The sequence below is a fragment of the Aspergillus terreus genome, genomic scaffold (assembly GCF_000149615.1).
Source record: "Aspergillus terreus NIH2624 scaffold_11 genomic scaffold, whole genome shotgun sequence".
Taxonomy (NCBI): Eukaryota; Fungi; Ascomycota; class Eurotiomycetes; order Eurotiales; family Aspergillaceae; genus Aspergillus; species Aspergillus terreus.
Genome location: NT_165934.1, coordinates 923963 through 940473, shown reverse-complemented (window position 1 = coordinate 940473; position 16511 = coordinate 923963). Strand labels below are relative to the sequence as shown.

The 16511-nt window shown below is 55.7% G+C and overlaps 5 protein-coding genes across 5 annotated transcripts; 2 read left to right on the top strand and 3 right to left on the bottom strand.

Moving 5' to 3' along the window:
• Window positions 1-587: 587 nt before the first annotated feature.
• On the top strand, window positions 588-1486 carry ATEG_07761 (OPA3 family protein; the record flags this gene model as incomplete). The annotated part of the gene is made up of 2 exons (XM_001216382.1): window positions 588-647; window positions 698-1486. 2 exons carry the CDS (start codon window positions 588-590, stop codon window positions 1484-1486), a joined length of 849 nt encoding a protein of 282 aa, XP_001216382.1.
• A 283-nt stretch (window positions 1487-1769) lies between these two features.
• ATEG_07760 (type 1 glutamine amidotransferase domain-containing protein) lies at window positions 1770-2531 on the bottom strand (the record flags this gene model as incomplete). The annotated part of the gene is made up of 1 exon (XM_001216381.1): window positions 1770-2531. The coding sequence occupies one exon, from the start codon at window positions 2529-2531 to the stop codon at window positions 1770-1772; it is 762 nt and encodes a 253-aa protein (XP_001216381.1).
• Window positions 2532-3485: 954 nt separating this feature from the next.
• On the top strand, window positions 3486-7830 carry ATEG_07759 (class I myosin myoA; the record flags this gene model as incomplete). The annotated part of the gene is made up of 9 exons (XM_001216380.1): window positions 3486-3488; window positions 3719-3958; window positions 4030-4075; window positions 4133-4615; window positions 4668-6362; window positions 6411-6502; window positions 6552-6799; window positions 6846-7375; window positions 7427-7830. 9 exons carry the CDS (start codon window positions 3486-3488, stop codon window positions 7828-7830), a joined length of 3741 nt encoding a protein of 1246 aa, XP_001216380.1.
• Window positions 7831-8919: 1089 nt separating this feature from the next.
• Window positions 8920-11142, bottom strand: ATEG_07758 (WD40 repeat domain-containing protein; the record flags this gene model as incomplete). The annotated part of the gene is made up of 1 exon (XM_001216379.1): window positions 8920-11142. One exon carries the CDS (start codon window positions 11140-11142, stop codon window positions 8920-8922), a length of 2223 nt encoding a protein of 740 aa, XP_001216379.1.
• Window positions 11143-12687: 1545 nt separating this feature from the next.
• On the bottom strand, window positions 12688-16379 carry chsF (chitin synthase CHS3; the record flags this gene model as incomplete). Its single annotated transcript, XM_001216378.1, has 3 exons — window positions 12688-12776; window positions 12832-13637; window positions 13693-16379. 3 exons carry the CDS (start codon window positions 16377-16379, stop codon window positions 12688-12690), a joined length of 3582 nt encoding a protein of 1193 aa, XP_001216378.1.
• Between the last annotated feature and the right edge of the window lie 132 nt (window positions 16380-16511).

Below are 16511 nucleotides of genomic sequence, written 5' to 3'. Positions count from 1 at the left end.
TAGACAATCGATTGCGCAAGGGGGTATAATGGACGTGGTGAATCTATGGCTGGTCAGCTCAGGACGGGCCATCGCCAAGGTGCGACCCCAGTTGGTGAGGAAGTGGGTAGGAGAATTAATGCAGCAGTCGATATGTAGAAAGCCGAGATTAAATTCAGGCGGGAAGATAGAAGATGGGGAAGGGGGAGCTCGGCCCCGTGGAAGTACTTACCAAAGCAAATACGACAAATCGGATTAGATTAAACAATGACGCTCAAAAACAACGCGATGCAACCAGGGCCGCTGGGTAGGCCGAAGTGGAGGAGTTGGGGTGCAGGAAGCGGTAAGAGGAAGAGAAGAAAACGAGAGGAAGAATCGTGATGGGCGGAGGACAACGTTTTTCCCGAAACGGCAATCGATAAACAGTGGGCGCCTGCCGTAACAACCAGCATGCATTGCTGATGTCAGCTCTGCACAACGCGACCCGTGCCGCTGCATAGATGACGCAGCGCTGCCTGATGTTTCAGTCATCTAAATTCTGACAGTGAATCACCTTTAAATATCTCAGGCTTCCCTAATTCCCCCTCCACGCATCCCTCTCTCCCATCATGTCGCTCACCCTCAAACTCTCCTCGCTCGTCATTCGAACTCTGTCGAAACCAATCGCCGTACGCGCCCTCACCCCCACCATTCGAGAAACACTGCTGACTCCAGGAAGAACCAAATCAAGGCACAAGCACGCGAACATGAGCGATTCCGACGAGTCTGCGTGTCCATGGCGCAAGGTCTCCATCGACTCGACATGCGGCTCCGACTAGGCACCCTACGCGACACCGCCGCGTCGCAACGACGAGCACAGGCCGAGGCCGCGGTACGAAAACACAAACCCACCTCCCCCACCGTCAAGACCGAAGCAGAAGCCAAAGCCGAAGAAGAAGCCATTGCACGAGCCAAAGCAGCAGCGGAAGAAGCGGCCAAACCCGCGCCGCGGCCGCATATTCGACCGCTATCCGAATCCAAAGCCATCGAGTCCGGTGCTACCTTTATCAGCGAGACATTCTTGTTCCTCGTGGCAGGCGGTCTGATTGTGTTCGAGTCATGGCGGTCTCGGAGAAAGGAGACTACCCGCCGCGAGGATGTTGCCTCCCGGCTCGCGGAGCTGGAAGAGTCTCAGAAGTCGGAGCGATTGGCGTTGATCGCCTTGGAGAAGGAGCTGCTGCAGCTCAAGGCTAAGCATGGGGAGCTGACGAAGTCACCACATCGCCTTCTACCGCGCGAAATCTGGGATGTCGAGCCGGAAAAGGAGGAGCCGGTTGAGGAGCCGAGTCTGTTCTCCCAAATTTCCTCGTTTTTCTCCTTCGGACAGACCCCAGAACAACAGGCCGACGCGGTCATCAAGGAAAGCAGGAAAGCATCGAAGACTCCTGCTGGTGCTAAGGACGCAGCTCCTTCAGCTGAGACTCCTTCCATTCAAGCCACGTCTGCAACGAAGGTTGAAAAGCAGTAACTTTCGTGTGCTTTGCACTCATGTTATTATGGAGTCCACCCGTGGAGCTGGACGCTGTTATCATTTGTGTTCCTCTATTTGGATACCCTTCTGTTTGAAGCGACTGCATGGATCTTGCCAATCTCCTCTCTACTTCATTGGAAATATTAGAGCATCGTTGATAGACTACCATTAATCACGTCCCCTCTTACCACTCCTATGTCCGGACTACTTTCTTTACATATTCTCGTTCTCACAATGTTCATATTATACAACAATATCATACATCACAGCCATGCGAACTCTAATACGCACTGATCATCCGCAGGAACCTCTCGCCCAAAGCATCTGCCGCAACAGGGTTGCCGCCTGTTAGCAACTCGTGATCTAACGTCGTCCCGCCGACCTTCTCCTTCGCTCCTTCAACCATGATCGCTCCTTCAGCGGCCAAGTCTGACGCGACCTTCTCGATGCCTCCACCAAGCATCATCTCCATAAGCTTTTCCTCCGCGTCGCTCCAGGAGGTGATCTTGTACCCCTTGTACGCAAACTCCCCATCACCAGCGTACTTCGTACTCAACAAGGCATACGGACCATGGCAGATCGCGGCGGTGGGCTTGTTCTCCTTGTGGAAGTACCTCAAGATTCGACCGAGCTCCTTGTCCGTGCCCAGGTCAGACAGCGGCGCATGACCACCAGGGATGAAAACGCCGGCAAACGTGGCCAGCTCGTCGTCACTGATGGAACTGAAGGGACGCGGGTGGCTGAAGCCGTTCTCACGCTTCATTCGCTCGATGAGGTCCTTCTCCCTGTTACGTTCGTAAAAGTTCCCCGCGAACGCCAGGAGGGTTTCACTATTGGGGTCCGCGGCGGGCTCCTGGCCCTTGGGCGACGCGAAGGTGACCTCGTGGCCGGCGGCGAGGAGCTTCTCGAGTGGTTTGGCGAGCTCCATGAGGAAGTAGCCGGAGGGCTCGTCGATGACCTTGTCGGCATCGGGGCCACGGGTCTTCTTCAGTGGGAAGGAATTGGCATCACTAAGGATGATGAGGACTTTCTTCTGAGGCATGTTGAAAACTATGTCTTGTGCGTGTTTGTTCTGTGTAGAATGGTGGCTTTGGTATAGGAGCTTGGCCTACAAGGGCGTTTATATACATTGCGGATGGCGACGGGCATGACATCGGAGTGACGTATCAACGCTGATCCGCTCCGTTCAGTGGTTCGTGACAAGTTAGAGATTAATGTTCATCATAATGCGATTGGGACAGTAATTAGGTAAATAATTCGTGATTCTACTTAGTTTGTCTTGTTATGTGGGATTAGTGGAGGTGTATGTTGGATGGAGAAGAGGCCATGGAGAAGTATATAATTGCGGGGAGCATCACCCGCATCGTCACCCTACTGCAGAACATATATCTCACCCATTGATTATGGAAACAAGTTCTTTCTCTATTTAATTGTGCTACCTAACTTATTATTTGCAGATACCCACAAAAATTCTTATCCTTTCTTGGATAGTGGCAATGGTGCCTGAAGCATATTATGGCCGACGCTATGATACTCTTAAGGTACATACCTACTGCCGATGATCAGGCAGCAAACAAATTGTCTCGGCTGAATGACGTCGACGACGGGAATATGATTGCTATTAATAATATTTCGAGAAAAAATAAGATGAATGGCAGGAGTTCAGGGACCTGATTTGCCCCCAGACGGGCTGAGTCAGCCGGGCATAAAAAGGGATTGCGCGTTAAGTGCGTGGGTCAACACGTGAGGCTGTGGCGCAGACGGCGAGCAAGCAGGAGGGACCAGGAGAGACTCTGGTGGAATGTTGTCCAGAACATATTACTACGCCCTCCGCTCTCCGCTCGTTTCTCCCTGCGGTCGCTACATCTTCTTACCCCTCGACGCATGTCTTAAACGGGCCCCTGGTTCTCTGCGCTCGTTTCATTGTCTATTTCCCTTTAGGTAGATATCGTGACGCCTGGGCGCCAATAATCCGGGGACGTCGGTAGCAACAACCATGGTGAGTCTCTCCATCGCATTCTCTTCAATCACAGGGACGCTTCCAAGTCTATCCGACCGGTCCTATCTCCGTCGAAGCCGAATTCCATCCTTCTTCCGCATATACAACTCTCTTCACGGATACTCGGCAGAAGACCCCGGCAGAGGCGCCCCGCAAGACCCAAGTCGTCCCATCGTGGCCGATGGGAACCCACGCCGAGGAACGTATCGCGCTAATAAATCCCGTCGCAGGGTCACTCACGACGTCCGGTTGGCGGCGAAAAGAAGAGTCGAGGCTTTGGTCGCTCCAAAGCCGTCGCTGATGTTGGCGACGGCCGACAGACCGGGGGGAAACCCCAGGTCAAGAAGGCCACGTTCGAAAGCACCAAGAAAAAGGAGATTGGTGTCTCTGATTTGACGCTACTGAGCAAAATCTCCAATGAAGCCATCAATGACAACCTGAAACTTCGTTTCCAGCATGATGAGATCTATGTAAGTTGACGTACAGCGGGGTGGGGTTGGGCATGTACACATACAGCGGAACTGATAACCTCACCTACCAGACATATATCGGACATGTGTTGGTGTCCGTCAACCCTTTCCGGGATTGTAAGTGCCGTCTGCCGGGCATTTAGCCTACATTGCGCTGTGACTAACGGAGTGTAGTGGGCATCTATACCGACAAAGTCCTCGAGTCATACCGTGGCAAGAACCGACTCGAAGTCCCTCCCCACGTCTTCGCGGTCGCCGAATCGGCCTATTACAACATGAAATCCTACAATGATAACCAGTGTGTAATTATCTCTGGAGAATCGGGCGCGGGAAAGACCGAGGCTGCCAAGCGCATTATGCAGTACATCGCCAGTGTGTCCGGAGGCAGCGATTCGTCCATTCAGCATACCAAGGACATGGTGTTGGCGACGAACCCACTGCTGGAATCCTTCGGTAATGCGAAGACGTTGCGCAACAACAACTCGTCCCGCTTCGGTAAATATTTGGAATTGGAGTTCAACTCCAGGGGTGAGCCGGTTGGTGCGAACATTACCAACTACCTACTGGAGAAATCCCGGGTGGTCGGCCAGATTACAAATGAGCGGAACTTCCACATTTTCTACCAGTTCACTAAGGCCGCCCCTCAGAAGTATAGAGGTAGGGCGATCTGGCGCTAGTTTTTTCGGGGGCAACGCTGACAGGGATATAGACATGTTTGGCATACAACAACCGCAATCCTACCTCTACACGAGTCGGTCCAAGTGTTACGATGTCCCCGGTGTCGATGATGCGGCCGAGTTCCGGGATACGTTGAATGCGATGGGTGTGATTGGGATGAGCGAGCCCGAGCAGGATCAGGTCTTCCGCATGTTGTCCGCTATCTTGTGGATCGGAAACATCCAGTTTGTCGAGGACGATTCTGGAAATGCCGCTATCCCGGATCAATCGACCGTCAACTATGTCGCATACTTGCTCGAAGTCGATCCCGGCCAGGTCAACAAGGCACTTACGATTCGCATCATGGAGACAGCTCGTGGGGGTCGCCGTGGTTCGGTGTACGAGGTTCCCTTGAACACAGTGCAAGCCCTGGCCGTCCGCGATGCTCTCGCCAAGGCGATATACTTCAATCTCTTCGACTGGATTGTTGAGCGAGTCAACCAATCTCTGACTGCTCGTGGTACCGTGGCGAACTCCATCGGAATTCTGGATATCTACGGCTTCGAAATCTTCGAAAAGAACTCGTTCGAGCAACTTTGCATCAACTACGTCAATGAGAAGCTGCAACAGATCTTCATTCAGTTGACCTTGAAGGCTGAGCAGGACGAGTATGCTCGTGAGCAGATCCAATGGACACCCATTAAATACTTTGACAACAAGGTCGTCTGCTCTTTGATTGAGGATAAACGTCCTCCCGGTGTCTTTGCCGCTTTGAATGATGCCTGCGCCACTGCGCATGCTGATTCTGGCGCCGCGGACAACACCTTCGTCGGCAGATTGAACTTCCTCTCCCAGAATCCCAACTTTGAGAACCGCCAGGGTCAGTTCATTGTCAAGCACTATGCCGGTGACGTGAGTTACGCTGTCGAGGGCATGACGGACAAGAACAAGGATCAGCTGCTGAAGGATCTGCTGAACCTCGTGGGTTCGAGCAGCAACGAGTTCGTGCACACGCTCTTCCCCAACCAGGTCAACCAGGATGACAAGAGACGCCCTCCCACTGCCAGCGACAAGATCAAGGCCTCCGCTAACGACCTTGTGGCGACCCTGATGAAGGCGCAGCCTTCCTACATTCGTACCATCAAGCCCAATGACAACAAGGCACCCAAGGAGTACAATGAAGGAAACGTGCTGCATCAGATCAAGTACCTGGGTCTTCAGGAGAACGTTCGGATTCGCCGCGCCGGTTTCGCCTATCGTCAAACTTTTGACAAGTTCGTGGAACGCTTCTATCTTCTCTCTCCCAAGACATCCTATGCCGGTGATTATACATGGACGGGCGATGCGGAGTCTGGTGCTCGCCAGATTCTGAAGGATACCAGTATTCCACAAGAAGAGTTCCAGATGGGTATCACTAAGGTCTTCGTCAAGACCCCTGAGACTCTGTTCGCCTTGGAGGCCATGCGTGACCGGTACTGGCACAACATGGCTATCCGTATCCAACGCGCATGGCGCAACTACCTGCGTTATCGGATCGAATGTGCCATCCGTATCCAGCGCTTCTGGCGGCGGATGACTGGTGGTCTGGAGCTCATTAAGGTGCGAGACCAAGGTCACAAGGTTCTACAGGGCCGCAAGGAGCGTCGGCGGATGAGTTTGCTCGGATCGCGTCGGTTCTTGGGCGATTACCTGGGCATTGCCAACAAGGGTGGACCGGGAGAAATGATCCGCAACGGTGCAGGCATTGGTATGTATAGATTGGGTGTTGATAACCAACCTATGCTAACAATTTTAGGTTCGGATACTGTTCTCTTTTCCTGCCGTGGTGAGGTGCTGGTGTCCAAATTCGGTCGGTCTAGCAAGCCGTCGCCCCGTATCTTTGTCCTGGTAGGTCCTCCTGTAATAGGATTGCAAGGCCATTGTTCTAATTACATAGACCAACCGCCATTTTATCATCGTCGCACAAAATCTCGTCAACGGACAGCTTGTTATCTCTGCGGAGAGGACGATACCCATTGGCGCCATTAAGAGTGTCAGCACATCCAACCTCAAGGATGACTGGTTCTCGTTCGTCATTGGTGCCCAGGAGCCTGACCCCCTGATGAACTGCGTGTTCAAGACGGAACTTTTCACCCACCTCTCGAACGCGTTGCATGGACAACTGAACATTAAGATCGCTGACCAGTAAGTGCGCCCGAATGTGGTTTACCAGCGGAGCTAACGGATGTAGCATCGAATATAACAAGAAGCCCGGAAAACTCGCCACTGTCAAGGTGGTGAAAGAGCCCGGTTCTTCCAACGTTGATACATACAAGAGTAGCACCATCCACACCAGTGCGGGTGAGCCTCCCAGCTCTGTCTCCAAACCGACTCCCAGGGGCAAGCAGGTGGCTGCCCGTCCGGTTACCAAGGGAAAGCTTCTTCGCCCTGGCGGACCTGGTGGTGGACCTTCGAAACTGGCCGCTCGACCCATGCCTGCGCGTCAGCCAGTGCCGCAGCCAGCTGCGAGCCAAGCGCCCGCACCTCAGCCCGCGGCGGTTCCTCGACCCGTTCCTCAGCCTGTCGCTGCCGTCGCAGCTTCTCACACTCGCACTGCTTCGTCCGGCTCCATGCGGGCACCCCCTCCCCCTCCACCCGTGAGCCCACCGGCGCCAAAGAAGCCGATGGCCAAGGTGTTGTACGATTTCAGCAGCGCCCAGTCGAACGAGCTCTCCATCAAAGCTGGAGAGCTCGTGGAGATTGTGTCCAAGGAAGGAAACGGTAAGTCCTTTGCCGTCAGTTGCATATCACGGACGTAGCTAATCGAACCAGGCTGGTGGTTGTGCATGAACACGACAACATCCGTTCAGGGCTGGACTCCCCAAGCGTATCTGGAAGAACAGAAAGCGGCGCCGCCACCACCTCCCCCGGCGGCCCCGCGGTCGACCCCCGCGACGAACGGCACCGCGACCGCCGCTGCCGCCAAAGCAAAGCCCGCCCCGCCGGCACCACCCGCGAAACGACCCAACATGGCAGGCCGCAAGATGGCGCCTCCACCGCCGTCCGCGCCGCGGGACAGCGCTGTGAGCATGAACTCGCAGGACTCGTCTGGGGGCAGTGGCCGTGGCACGCCCAACAGTGCGTCGAACGCTAGCTTGGCGGGCGGCCTTGCGGAGGCATTGCGGCAGCGCCAGGAAGCGATGCACGGGAAGCAGGACGACGACGACGAGTGGTGATTTGTTTGTTTGTGTTTTGCTTTGGGCTACGGAGGTCGGTAGTCATTGGTTGATTGGCGATTGCATACCCTGTTTGCTTGTAGAGTTGAATAGACATGTTATGGCCTAGATGCTATAGTATCTTGTATGCCGCTATGTACTGCAGGTCTCCTGTTCGACAATCATTTACAGGAACTTGCTGGCCAGACTCATCAAACCGCCGGGGCCACCAGTGCCCGAGGAACCACTACCCTGGCTCTTCATGTACATCTTGAGCGCCATCTCCGCAGCCTTGTTCACAGCCGTCTGCTTGTCACCAGACTAAAAAGGTCAGCACCTACACCTCCCAAACAAAGAAACAAGAAATACATACCGCACTCCCCTCCGAATTCTTCTGCTCCCACAACTTCCCAGCCTGCGCCATGGCCAACCCAATAAACGCATTCTTATCCTGGCCCGACGACCCACTCTCGCCGGACGAGAACATCTTCAGCGCCTGCATGGCGGCCCCGGCGCCGAGCGAGTTCGAGTCGTGGGACCCGCCGCTGCTGCCGCCGGAATACAGGCGCTGGTGGGAGCTGACGAGCTCGTTCTCGTCGACGTCGTAGGCGTTGGGGTCGGAGTACTGCGATTTGCGCTCGTTGAGGAACGACAGCGCGGTGTTGAAGAGGGACGGGTCTTCGTGGGAGTTGTGTTGGGCGGCGTGGCTGGCGGCGGGGTTGAAGTCGTCGTCGTTGTCGTTTCGGTTGTTGAGGTGGCTGGCCACCTGGTCTTTGATGAAGTCGCCGAAGGACATGGTGTCTGTAGTTAGGTACTTTGTTGTGAGAGGTGTAGGGATGAGGGTGGAGGATGATGATGAAGAGCAGAAGGAGGTGTACTCTGTAGTGGTGATGTATGAGGGGTATTTATGTGCCTGATTGGGGAGTGTGGCGGTGCAGATCGATCGGGCGGGGCAGCCACACGATCGGCATGCGCTAGCTTTATTAGGAAGGAGTGTCTCGGGGCTGAATGGAGTCTAAAAGATAATGGTATTGTACTCCGTATGCACGCTAAAACCCAAATCCCATGAAACAAAAGAAAAGGTATCTCAAGGTCAGATGAAAACGCCAGCTACACCAACAATCGCTCATGCTCCTCATCGCTGAGGTTCCACCAAAACCGCATTTGGCGCTCGCGGTCGCTCAGCACGCAGCGCGCGTCCTCGTCCAGCTCCGACTCGCGCACCCATTCGTGCGCCAGCTCGCGCGGTCCATACCGCTGCCCCCATTGGCGCCGCTCGTACTCCATGAACCCACCGACGTGCTCGTCCGTGTTCGCCACCCAGATCGTCGACCCGTCCGCTGAGTAGTCGGCGCCGCCGATCTCGCCGAAGAAGTCGTGCACCTGGCGCGTCTGGTAGGTCTGCGCGTTGACCACAGCGATGCGGTCGGCTGGTTCGCACAGCAGCAGCGTGCGCGGTCCGCCGCCGACGGGCGAGAACCGCAGCGACCGGTACCCGGCGACGTCTGATTCGATCCGCTCGAGGATGCGCCACGTGCGCGCGTCCCAGATGATCACCGTCTTGTCCTGGTTGCTCGTTGCGATGTGGCGCATGTCCGGCGACCAGGCGCACGCGAACCCGAAATCGCGGTGGCCCCGCAGTGGGTGGACCGGACGCCCAGTGTCGGCCTCGATCACCCACGCGTCCGGGGAGTCCCCGATGACCACGCGGAGGCGTCCGTCTTGCGAGGTGGAGGTGCAGTTGATGGCGCGGGATAGCTCGTGGTCCGCGATGAAGGTGTTAGTCTCGCAGTCGAGCACCCGCAGGTGGCGATCATTGGATGCGAAGATACCTAGCGGGGAGCGGCTCGAGCGGCTCGGAACGATGTCGACGTGGTTCGTGATACCGCTGAATTCCTTGGTGACGAACCCTTCCACCCCCGCACCGTCGGTACCCACGGCGCGCAGGGCGTATTCGCCATTGAACCCACCGGCGATGGCGACGTCGTGGGCGGACTTCATCGTCGAGATCCTGACGGGACCCTGGAAGCCCGTTTCTGGCCGCGGTTTGGATAGATCGATCAGACAGGTCAGGTCGTCATACGCAGGTATCCACGAATAAAGCTTCGACTTGTGGGCAAAGTGGACGGTGTTGTATGCGGCGACAGACATCAGATTGCGAAGTTGGAAGTGCTCAAAGGTCGCCTTGCACTTGGTGTACATGGCCTTTTCCCGAAAGTAGTGCTCCTCCTGTGGCGGCCGTTTCCCCGGCCGTTGCTCCGAGTACTCCACGTTGTGGTACGAAGTGTACCAGAGATCTCGTAGGTCGCGCGCATCGGACCGATGCACCCGGAGGGCCTGCCACCACGGGATTTGCTGGATGTCGTAAAAGTCGCGTGGATATCGACTGGGCCGAGTGATCTTCGCCGGCGGCTTCCAGGCCAGGATGCTCGAGATGGGAGAGTTGGTGAGGCTGGCGGCCAGCGGGGGGAGACCCGGGATGGCGGCGGCGGATGACTGTCCCATCCATTGCTGGATGAACTGGTCGATGGTGAAGTTCTTTTCGTGGGTTGTTCCGTGCACGGCGGAAGGTGGAAAATGAGGGTCTGTAACGTCGGGAGCGTTGGGATCTTCGCCTTCTGGAAAATAGTTGTGATCGTCATGTCCCGGGACCACCCCCACCTCTGCAAATTGCGCGTCATAGACGGGGCCAAAGCCGCGGTAGAAATCATCGAAGTCGACTTCCGAAAGTGATTCCGAGTCTTCACTGATATGGTAATTCGCGGTAACGTCGTCATCATCGTCACTGGCGTCTCCAACGAGGTCGTCGGAATAGAATTTGTGCGTATCGTCCAGATCGTCCTCCTGCGTCGGCGGAAGGATCTCGGGGGTCCCTTCCATCGGGGTCTCGTAGTCCATGATAAGACCTGCATCCTCATCGTCATCGCTATCTTCCGAGATGGTCGCCATCTGGTGGCGCGCGATGGCCGTGTTCACAAAATGCTCCACCCAACTGTCGAGCGCAATTTGTCCGCTGAGATATGGACCGAGGGGAACACCGCCCATCTCCGACAGCGTATCGGTCATTTCTGAATCCGACATGTAGAGATCGGCCGGTGGCGACGCCGGCCGATGCGCTGGCGGTCGCAAAGCCGGAGCCTGTTCGCGGATCGCATTGTTCGCATCGATAGTATTGCCTGTGGCTCGGGAGGGCGCTTCCTCACTCGGAATCGAGAGGTCATCGCGGACCCTTGCGTGGGCGGCGCCAGCGGTGCGGAGGATGGATTCCTGCATCGCAACGCCACCGGGCAGATCGGGCGGCCAGAGCGGCGACGAGGGGTCGGGCGCAGACATGTCGTCACCGGTGGGCGCAGGCTGATGCGAGGATTCTATATCCGCGGGGCAATTACATGACGCAGGATCGGGGGTGAATCTGGAATCGCGATGCTCCGAGGGGACGAATGCGCCGCCAGAGGAAGGACGGCAAGACTCATCAGAGTCAGGCATTCCGGGAGTCGGAAGCCGACAGGCCAGCGAAACAGCCCTCCGCGTAAGAACAGTAAGAGAAAAAAAAAAAAAAAAAAAAAAAAAGAAGAAAAGCAATAGGAGAGAATGATATTGGTGCAGTGGGATGATGCAGAGAATAAGCCCGACGGGGGTGTGATTGGCACCAGGGGTGTTACAGAGGGGTCAGGAATGGGCGGTCCACGTTTCGCTCGATCGGGATTCGAGATCTTGGCTCTGCAAGTGTCGGGCACCCCGCAACAATGGCCTCCCTTCCCCCCACACGGCAATGAGGGACAACTGCGCCTGGCGCGGGTTGGTCGACGGTGTGCGGATTGAAATCTGGACTGGGGGAATGACAATCTCTGGGGCTCTGTGTCAGACAAGAGGAAGATTAGAGGATTACACACAGTGGGAAGACTCGAGCAAAGGCCGGGAGAGAGGGAGGGAGGACAATGCTTAAAGAGGGGCAATAACGGCTGTACGCCCGAGCACGTCACACGAGAATGCTCAGACTCGGAGGGGTCATCTGGGGTTTCAGAGAGTTTGGGAAGAATGTGGAGATCCTGGATGGATAGGAGAGAGCGGTGCAGATGGAACAAGAGGTAATCCGTCGCAGAGAAACAAGAATGCGATCAACATACCGTTAAGAAGATCAGTCAGGGACCGACTGGGCGTGGGGAATCAGAAGTCTCGTGGTCGCGGGAGTCGTATACCTGCACAAGGCAAATAGTCGCGCAGCTGTGCATGGTCAGACTCCAGACAACGTGCATGGGTGTCACGATCGACGATGGAAGGAACAAATGAGATGATGGAGGAGAAGATGGAGAGTAGGTAGAAGTAGATGAAGACGAGAAGGAGGAGACAGAGAGAGAGAGAGAGAGAGGAAGAAGATAGGGTTAGTCAGCTTCCTATTCAGGCCTCATACAACCTCACCTCCATCTGATACCAACACCAGAATGACAAGTTTCATGTGCATGCCTCGAAATCGGACCAGAGGAACGCTCTCCGTCTTATCTGAAGGAATAATAGTGAATAAGATGAACGCACGGCAGATCCCAGGCGCATGACCGGCAGCAAGGATCGTCTGGTGGCAAGGGTCCCAGCCCGTTAGGATAAGCGCTGCGCTGACTGCTATTATTATTCAGCTTCTGCCACGTTGTTTCGGATTTCTCCTCATGCGAGAAACCTCGGCTGAGGCATTTCCTGATCGGGATGTCTACATAAGCGGCCCTGTACGCACCAGAAAGGGGTAATTGCCATTATTAGCAATAACAAACCCCCGTATATTACAGATTATATGATGACATGAGGTATTATTCAACATATGTATATGCGCACTATTACATATAAACAGCTCCCAAACACAAGATAAAATATACAACACACAATTCGCTAATAATCATACTCGTAATGTCCCCCATACCCTCCCATCGGCGGCAGAGGCGGCGGTACCCATGCGGCTTGCATGCGAAGCCGGCGGTCTGTTCATGTTAGCTACATCCAGAAAAAGGTGCAGGGGACGGATGTGAGACGTACCCTTCTCGAAATCCCTCCATCGCTTCATCGTAATCTTGCTACTATCAAACTCTCCCTCACCCGCCTCATGGCCCTTGTCTTTCTCGCCCGCCGTCTTCCGCGTGTCTCCCCAGCTGAAGTCGTCAAACTTCCAGTAGGAATACGTCGGGAGCACAAAGTTCCAGATGGGTAGCGAGAGCAGGTAGATGAACATCCACCACACGTAGACCAGCCGATGGGCGGTCACGATAATGAGCACACCCGGGAGACCGAGAATCAACGCCAGCAGCACCAGCGGGATCACTTGCACCGGCTTCTTGACGATAGACGAGATCACGACGTAGAAGGTAAACGCGATGGCAGCCGGAAGCACCAACGTACCGACCAGCTCGATGAAGATGACGAATTGCATACTGAAGCAGAACGTGCCGCACAGATCGCGCACCAACACCAGCTCCATCAGGTTGTGTACGGTACTGTTGATCCACCGACGGCGCTGAGACAACAGCACCATGAATTTGTCCGGAACCTGTGTTTTGCAGACCGCCTGAGGGACGAAGATCTGCTTTCGCTTGGGGAACGTCTTTAACATCAACGTGGACAGGAATCGGTCCTCTCCCAGAAGGAGCAGGTTCTTCTTGTGCAAGGTGTCGACCACATTCTCCGAGTAATGTTCAACGACGTCGGGATTGGCGAGAATCGGTACCCAGTAGTTCTGGCCCCCCTTGGGTGCCTTGATCCGGTACATCGAAAAACATCCGGGGAGACAGGTCACACCACCAAAGACGGACTCGAACGATTTGGACTGGTGGTGTGAAATGAAATATCTAGCCTGCGTTAGCGGAAGGAGATTGTGTAAAAGGGGTTGGAAAAGACACATACTCGAAAACCTGGATCATCGTCACCCAGCTGTCGGTCTTGTTGGCGATCTTGGTCTCGCCACAGAGACCCATCACCTCCGGATCCTTGACCATCGCGGAAATCATGTGCGTAAGACTGTCCGGAAAGACCTTGGTGTCGGCATCAACCATGAGCACCACCTCGTAGAAATCGGGCGATATCCCCGTGACGTGCCAAAGCCCATTGAACATCTCAAACTCCAGCTCCGTCATTCTCTCATCGAACATCACCTTCTGCAGGAACGACATGAGGATGATCTGACTGTCTCTCTTGCCACGGTTTCCGGGTTTCGCCTGAGTGGCTTCCGCCGGTGTGCCGCACTTCACAATGATCATCATCGGTACGCGTTGCTGCTTCTCGGGTGGGATGATCGACGTTTCACCATAGTCGTAAAAGCCGGTGTATACCTTGGCCATGTTGTGTCTCTTGGAACCAGTAGCCACAGCGACATACGAGAAAGGCTGGACTTCGTCTTGCGGAATGACCGGGTCGCGCATCATGCGCAGGACAATTTCGGGGGTCGAATACTCCTCTCCTTTACCTTTGATCATGCCGTCGCAGATGACAACGATCGTCTTGTGGCTATTAGGGTAATCGGTCATGGCGATGGAATCGAGCGTGGTGCGGATACCGTCCTCGCCCTCCGAGTAACAGGTCACCAGGCAGAGCGAATGCGCCAGCGGGAATCCATACGGCTGCCACTCCGGGGGTGGCTGAGGGACGACGAGTTCATGAATGAAGCCGGTTCCCAGGCCGGCAGAGTCGTCGAGAGCCGTCGAAAAACGAGAATCTGGCACCAGGCTGGTGCGGCTGGCCGTTGGGTTCTGACGAGAGGGGTCCAGGCTCAGCGTACCACCGCTGCTATTGTGGCCCTTGTACAAGGAGTTCCCGTTCGGCACCAGTCGAGAAGCCGAATTTTGACTTGCCATGGTGACCCATGGTGTTCGCTGTTTCCCGCCATTGCTCACGGTGTAGGGACTCGAGAACCGCGATGTTGTCGGCAGGAAGCTGGCTCTCTTGCTCATCCGGTCCGAGGCTGGCTCCGTGAGACGAGGACCAGGGCGGTAGATGTCATTCGACCAATCTTCAATTTGCTGGTTGCGAGCTTTTGAGTTTGTCCCCATGCTGGTTTTCTGCGCGGCGAATCGGGGCGCAAGGAACCACTGGAAGAGCAGCGCAAAGGCAAACTTGACAATAACGATCGACAAGATGAAGACCAGGGAAACGTAGAGCACGACCTTGGATGCGATACATCCGACCGTGTCGGTGTCGATGCTGCCCACCTTGATGATCTGGGACAGACATTTACCAATCTTCTTTTCATCGCCGGTCTGGAAGTAGTAGGTAAGGTCGACGCCGCGCACATCGGGGTTTTCCCGCAGCTCATCAAACTTGGACGGGTACTTCACCTGGGAGGTGTTGAACCACCGGAGGAGATCCAAATCCAAAACGTTCCCAGAATAAACCGCCAGGTTTCTGCTCTTATTTCGGGTGTCTTCCCACGTGAAGTACACATCACCGGAGCCCGCCAGACTGTAGAACGCTTTCCGCGCGCTACCTGACGTGTGGCAGCCCCAGCCCGGGTAATACGGCTCGGTCAGATTTGGAACGGAAGAGCCATCCTGGTTGAAGGCCGTGCAGGGAAAGTACCAGGCAAGATCGCCGTCAGAGTTTGTGGGCACGTCGGACCCTTCGGCGAGAGTGATGAGGTTCTTGCACGCTCCATTGACCTGCTGGAAGAAAAAGCTGCCGTCTTGGCCGCCATACTTATGCGGCAAGTCATACAACACGTTCGACCCACTGGGGATGCCCACGGCCGCAGGGTGGCTTGAACGGGACAGATCATATGCTTTACCATGGAAGATCATGTAGCCACTCGAAACCTGATTGATCTTTAACCGAACCGGAGGTGTACCACAGACTGTCGCAGTGAAACCGAACGTGAGGAAGCCGACAAAGGCCGCGATCAAGAGGATGATGCTGATCAGCCCGATCTTCTCACGCCAGGCACTACGCTGGGCTTTCTGCGGCATACCGAAACACCGCAGCACAAAGTCGGGAGCCCAGAAGGTGATGATGGCGCAGTAGGTGCTCCAGAGACTGGGCGGACGCACCTGCTCCATCGCCTTGCGTCTCCGCCGCTCCGCCGCGGCCTCCTTCTTCGTCACCTTGCGCGAGGACCGGCGTTTCTTGGACCGGTGCCGACTGGGCACCCGCTCCATGGGCTTGTTGACGTTGCCCTTGGCGCCGTAGAGGGCGTCCTTGGTTTTGTACTCGGCGCTTTGGGAGCTGTTGGTGTCGGCCTCACCGTCCATCAAGGGCTCGTGGCCCGTCGTGGACGGATGCGTGGGCATGTGTTGGGAGCGTTGACGATAGTGGTAATTGGGATGGTCGGGGTCGATGCGGCGCCGCTCCGGCTTCACCATGCTTCGCTTGCGTCGGACTTCGCCGCCACTGACCTCGCCTCGTTCTTCGTCGGCATCCTGTCTGCGGGCGCTGTGGGAGCGACGTCGTCGGTGGTGTCGATGATGCGACGTCGGGCTTGAGAGCGTGTCGCTTAAGTAACCCCCGGCGTCGGGATCGCGGCGTTTGCGCCGGGATGACTCCCGAAAGGCCTGGGTCTCCTCCCGTCGAGGGGGGACTTTCCCCGGCCGTTGCGGCAGCGACATGGTCCGTTGGACCGGGTCTCAGCGATGGAGGTGGTGGAAGTGGGGTGCCGTGGGGTCGAGTCGAGGCAGGAATGCGCGTGGGGGAACAGGTGGTAGGAAGAATGCGACGGAGAGCGATGACGCTGGACTGAA